This window comes from Leucopleurus acutus, assembly GCF_964270905.1.
Source record: "Leucopleurus acutus genome assembly, chromosome: 10".
NCBI classification, from domain to species: domain Eukaryota; kingdom Metazoa; phylum Chordata; class Mammalia; order Artiodactyla; family Delphinidae; genus Leucopleurus; species Leucopleurus acutus.
In genome coordinates, this window is record NC_139153.1 from 10,480,344 (window position 1) to 10,486,060 (window position 5,717).

General features: G+C 37.7%; 1 protein-coding gene across 1 annotated transcript; it reads right to left on the minus strand.

Annotated features, from left to right (window-relative positions):
- Positions 1-4,694: 4,694 nt before the first annotated feature.
- Positions 4,695-5,478, minus strand: LOC309966819 (calmodulin-1-like). Its single transcript, XM_082847135.1, has one exon. The coding sequence runs from the start codon at positions 5,423-5,425 to the stop codon at positions 4,976-4,978; it is 450 nt and encodes a 149-aa protein (XP_082703261.1). The 5' UTR covers positions 5,426-5,478; the 3' UTR covers positions 4,695-4,975.
- Positions 5,479-5,717: the final 239 nt, after the last annotated feature.

Genomic DNA, 5,717 nt, shown 5'->3' on the forward strand with positions numbered 1-5,717 from the left:
GTAAAACAACAGATATCTTCCCTGTTTGCATTAGTAAATTCCTACAAACCTATATATCTGAACAGTTTGCTCACCTTGGCAAAAATGTCTCCTACTTTAGATTCCTCATGTGGGCAAACAGCTCATTTGTCAAACTCACTTCAAGGCTCTCATCATGCTATGATCACCACTGATAAACTATTATATTATGAACTTTGCCCTATCCTAATTAGTTTCCCACCTTGAAATACCTGCCTTAAGCTAAGTGAGCCAAGAGATCAAAACCCTCTAAATCCTCTGCTGACCTCCCCATTTTGAAGCCCTACTAAGATTTTTTCAGTGAATCCTAAGAACAAGAAATCCTTTCGAAAAATCCTTTAACATAGATCAGATTTCAAAATCTGTATCCTTGGTGGAAACCAGCCTTGTTAATAATAAAACTGTTTCTCTGTATGTCTGCAACACAGACAAATAAGACGATGATTATGATCAGGGTTTGTATTTCACTTCCAAGCCAGGGCTTTAGTGCATGTATATAAAAATTCAACAAGATGGGTATCATGACATATGAAAGGTGACTAACAGAAACCAAGAGAAGAGATGTCATCCCCAATTCAAAGAGCCTTCTGCCCTACAGAAAGTAGAGTGGTCCACTTTAGAGAGTGTCTCAAAGCACACCTAACCTTTCTACTTGAGACTGCTTAGGCCATACAGAATGCTACTGTATTTTTTTAAAAGCACTTTTTTGGTAAAAATTGCTTAAATAAAAAAAATCATAACAATAAAAATACAAAAAAGTAGAAAAAACAAAATCCCTCTACTTAAAAAAATTACTAATATTGTTTACATCATTTCAGATCTTGCTTATGCAAATAAGGAAATAAATCTATTTACATATTGCATGTATTTACGGATAGATGGGGGATGAATGAATGCATGGGTGGTGGATAGATAAGGAGAGAGAGATAAAGAGATGGTTAGATTGATAAAAATGGGGTCATTCCACAATGACTTTGAAAGTTTCTGAGTAAATTTTGTTTTGCTTGATTTTGACGAAGATATTGAAGAGAGGATCAAGTAGCTACTGAATCATAAGCACTCTTCACTGTAAGAAACAAACTTTCTTAAAGTATCCCTCTAACAAAAATGTGATTTAAAACAGCAAGAAATCATCTCCTTATTTTTACTAATGCTACGTGATTTATTATTGGAAGATATCTGTTCGTCTAGCAATTGGGAAAGAATGCTGAGCGCTGAAGATCAAACATAGTATTGCTTATCTGTGTCTCAAGTGCATGCTTTGTCTCCCGGCACACAGTAGGGGCTGAGAGAATTCTTAGAATGAATCAATGAGCATCTGGAAAGAGAAGAGATGCGACTACTGTAAGCTGTATGTAGTTCTGTTGAATTATTTTTTACACTTAATTTGACCTCTAGGAGTAACTTACTGTAGGGGGTCCACTGTTCTAAGTACTTACCAACATGATGTGGTAGGAAGAAAAAAATTTGAAATTTAGGATTTTTTATCTTCTTTCTGCTATTTTATACATGTGACCTTGGGTCAATCAACTTAACTCATTAAGTGGTAATTCCCTCAACTTCAGAAGTGAGGACTACTGGGAAGACTGAATTATATTACAGACCCTAGAACAAGTTCTGGAATATAAACTAATCTCAGTAACTATTATTTTAAAAGAGTGCTATGGATAATCTGAACAAGTATCTATCTTCATAACGTAACTGATGAAATACCTTACAATAAAGTTCTATTATATCTGAAAGTGTAGGCTTCTCAACAGGCTCTTTAAATTATGAATCGAGTGAGCATCATGAATAATTTCAAACAAAATAGATTCATTTCTTTCTCCACACTGGGGATCAAGAAATGTGTGTTAGAACAGGTGAAACTTTGGGATCCTAAAACTAGAAAGTATGTTTTAGAGTTGCTTAACACAAGGAATTCAGTATGTGAACATTATGTGGAACATTCATAGACAAATTCCCTCTTGCTACACTGGTATTTTGCAAATAAACTGGCAAATGTCAGCAACTTGTATGTTAGAAATGTCTTCTTTTTTTTAGAATAACAAATAGTTTGCTTATGAACTTACATTCCCCCCATTCTGTGAAAACTTGGTATATTTAGTTTAAATATGAGTTAGAGTTTGACAAGTATCTTAAAAATCTAAGCAAAGCTTATATTTTCTGATCTTAGAAGCTAAAGATGTGAAAACACTGCCACGTATATGAATGTAAGTAGAAGATGTCATGAGATTTCCGTCTGGAAGGATGGTTCTATTTTGCCCCCACTGGCAACTTGTATAAAGACACTTACAAAATAATCTCTATCCTCTACCCCACCCCTCCCCTGCCTCCTGAAAAGTCCAGAGTCCAATGCTAGTTGTGGTAAGATTGGAGAGGACTAAAGAGTACACTGGGCTGGGGAGAGAAGGAAGAGGAACTGGCATTCACTACAGAGCTACGATGTACCAAGGTTTGATTCTTTACCTTCACAGTCTCCCAAAATCTTCACCACAGTACTGTGGATTTCTCCAAAATGCAGACAGGAAAGAGAGCTATAGAAAAATTAATGACCTTCACAGAGGCAAAAGGCAAGTTGTTCATGGACCTGAATGAGCACTCAAGTCTTTCGATTCCTAATCCAGTTCACTTCTTACTATTCTGCTCTGACTCTATAATAGGAAACAATACTCATAAAATGTCCATGGCTACCTATCATAATAAAAAATTAAGAAAATAACCGACTAAATGTATTTTATCCCAGTTAATCATTTATGGAATCACAATCTGATTTCTGGCCTGGCTGATTATAAAGCTCATTCTACATTACTTATGTATCCTTCCTTTTAGATTGTAAATATATAAGCCCCATTAAACTAAGGAATGTATTCCTGTGTTCATTGTTGAAACTCTTGTGTCTGGCACTATGCTTGTCATGGAATTATTATTTTCCAGGCAAATGCATATTAAATAAATATAAACCATTGAGGACATGGCGTCATTGGGTCCCAACTGGAAATGGTTTAATGTGGTTGATGTAATGTTGCATGAAGTAATTTTTACCTCAGTTGATTGACCTGTCTCTCTCTCTCTCTCCCTCTCTCCCTCTGTGCCTCTCTCTCTTTCTTTCTCTCCCACTGCTTACCTGACCACAGGCCCAAACTGGTTCATAATCTAGAGGGAAGGAGTGATGCTTAGGCTCCCCTGAAATCCCAACCTAAGTGAAACAACAAATAACAGGAAGAGGGTGCCCCATTTTCAAAATAGGACTTTCATTACTTGTAGAGCTGGATTTAACAACGTACCTTGGAGTATGGACAAAATTGGGCTTGTTACTTTTTCTTTACCCTCAAATCCAGAATCCTGGGATTCCTTTCTGGAAATAGATCTGAGGGCCTGGAAGACTCTGAGCTGCCTCTGTTAGCAGGAGAGGACATGAGGCTGAATCAAGTCTACCCTTAGGTACTTGGGTACCACGGAGAGGGGGCGGGAGGAAGAAGAGAGTGAGGACCTCAACTTTCGCTTTAGACAGACCACTGAATCATTCTCACTGGTATTACTCATTCCTCTTCCAATAGTAAAAAGCATGTGAGGAGCAGAAGACGCAAGGGGATCAGAGGCTTTCTTGCCAATGGGAAAGAGTAAAAATCCTGTCCCTTCCATGAGTGTGTGCAGAGGGAGGTACTAAGCTAACCACTGTCCATAATGATATGAGATGAGAAACACTGGAAATGAACGAATGGGGAAAGAGAAGAGCAGAGAAAGCATGTGACTTATTTTGAGTCCCTTTTAAAGCTGGGTGATCTACATATGTTTCCCAGCTGTATCGTTCAGCTATTTTTTGCCTCTTTTGTCATGTGAGCTAACAGCAAGACAGCATGTCAGAGCTCAGAGCAATCCCAGCACCACTGGTTGGGAAATTTAACTAGGTGTCCTCAAACCCTGCTGTTAGCTAAGATTTCTGTGAGGCAGTAGGCTTGAAAGCCAAATAAAGCAACCCCTTTAATTTACACTAAGTAGGGTGAATAGATTTTCAAGTGCAGCAATTTGAGCCTGTGGGCAGGCAGGTACCACCAGAGAATGACAGAGATAAAACAACAGCAGCTGGAAAAGGCAGCCTAGAAAATGTCTCCCAAAATAGCATAAACCCTTGGAAACGACAGTCTCAGGGGAGTCTAAACCTAAGATAGGATTCAAGGTGAATCAGAAGTGGGTATTCAAATAACAATCTATTGAGAAGATTAGCATAGAATGAGTTGACAAGAGAAAAAATTTATGGATTAAATAGGCATTATTTAGAAGATATTCCCATAATGAGTTATCTACTTTATTATTCAATTATATTTATGTTCTGCTACTTTATTTATTTTTTAATTGTAAAACAAATATACAACTTGGAATGGATTTGAGGCAAATTGTGCCATAAGCAGATTTTCTTTAAGTGGCTAAAACAAAGTTTAAAAAGCAAGTAACAATAAAAGAAAATATTTCTGGTACAGGACCAGCAGTACAAAAAAATAGTGTACGAGTACCTGGATAAAACACCCGTTTTGCAATAGTGCAACTTTTTAAGTACACATTGTTGACTGCCCATAGTCCACGCAGAGTTACAACTCCACACTTCAACAACAACATGCTGACAGTTCCTAAAGAAAACTACTTAAAGAAAAAGGCATCACCCAGATATTCCCTCATTTGACCAACTTCATCTAAGTTTAGATGTGCAGAAGGGCTTATTAGATATATCCAGAGTAAGCCACATGCAACATGTTACTTGATCAATTTTTCTAAAATAAGGTTTCAGGACAATGACAGTAAGATAAGGGAAGAAAACATGGAGGAATGAAGTCCTAATTACCATACATGCATATTTTTTTTGACAATAGGAGGAATCCTTTTATAGATAAGTTACAAACAAAGAAAAGGCAAATAAACAATTTTGTACAAGAAATTTAACACATTCTGTACAATGTCTTCACTTTGCTGTCATCATCTGTACAAACTCTTCATAGTTTACTTGACCATCACCATCAATATCTGCTTCCCTGATCATTTCATCAACCTCTTCATCTGTTAACTTCTCTCCAAGGTTTGTCATCACATGGCGGAGCTCTGCTGCACTAATATAGCCATTACCATCCTTATCAAACACACGGAATGCTTCTCTAATTTCTTCTTCACTGTCTGTGTCTTTCATCTTTCTTGCCATGATTGTCAGAAATTCCGGGAAGTCAATTGTGCCATTACCATCAGCATCCACCTCATTAATCATGTCCTGTAACTCTGCTTCTGTGGGATTCTGCCCAAGAGACCTCATTACAGTTCCCAACTCCTTTGTTGTTATAGTTCCATCACCATCCTTGTCAAATAGTGAAAAAGCTTCTTTGACTTCTGCCATCTGCTCTTCAGTCAGCTGGTCAGCCATGCTGCAAGCGCTACCAGTCTCCGGGACTCGACTACACAACCACTCAGCTCGCTCGCTCCACTCGGACTAATTCTGTTCTGCTACTTTAATCGACTTATTTTATGCCTAACAGAAACTCAATACATGGTTGATGAGTAAATCCCCAATCAGAATTCATCCCTTCGTTACCTCTATGCCTAAGGAACAGAGTCTGAATCTGTTGCAACAATACTCCCTGTGTGGAAGTCTGGAAAGAAAGTAGAAAGATTTTTGACAAGTACAGTGACTGAAGAAAGAAACAGATTTGAGAGAT

Bases quoted from the DNA above. Each gene is read 5' to 3' on its own strand.
- LOC309966819 (XM_082847135.1), bottom strand. From the start codon at position 5,425: ATGGCTGACCAGCTGACTGAAGAGCAGATGGCAGAAGTCAAAGAAGCT.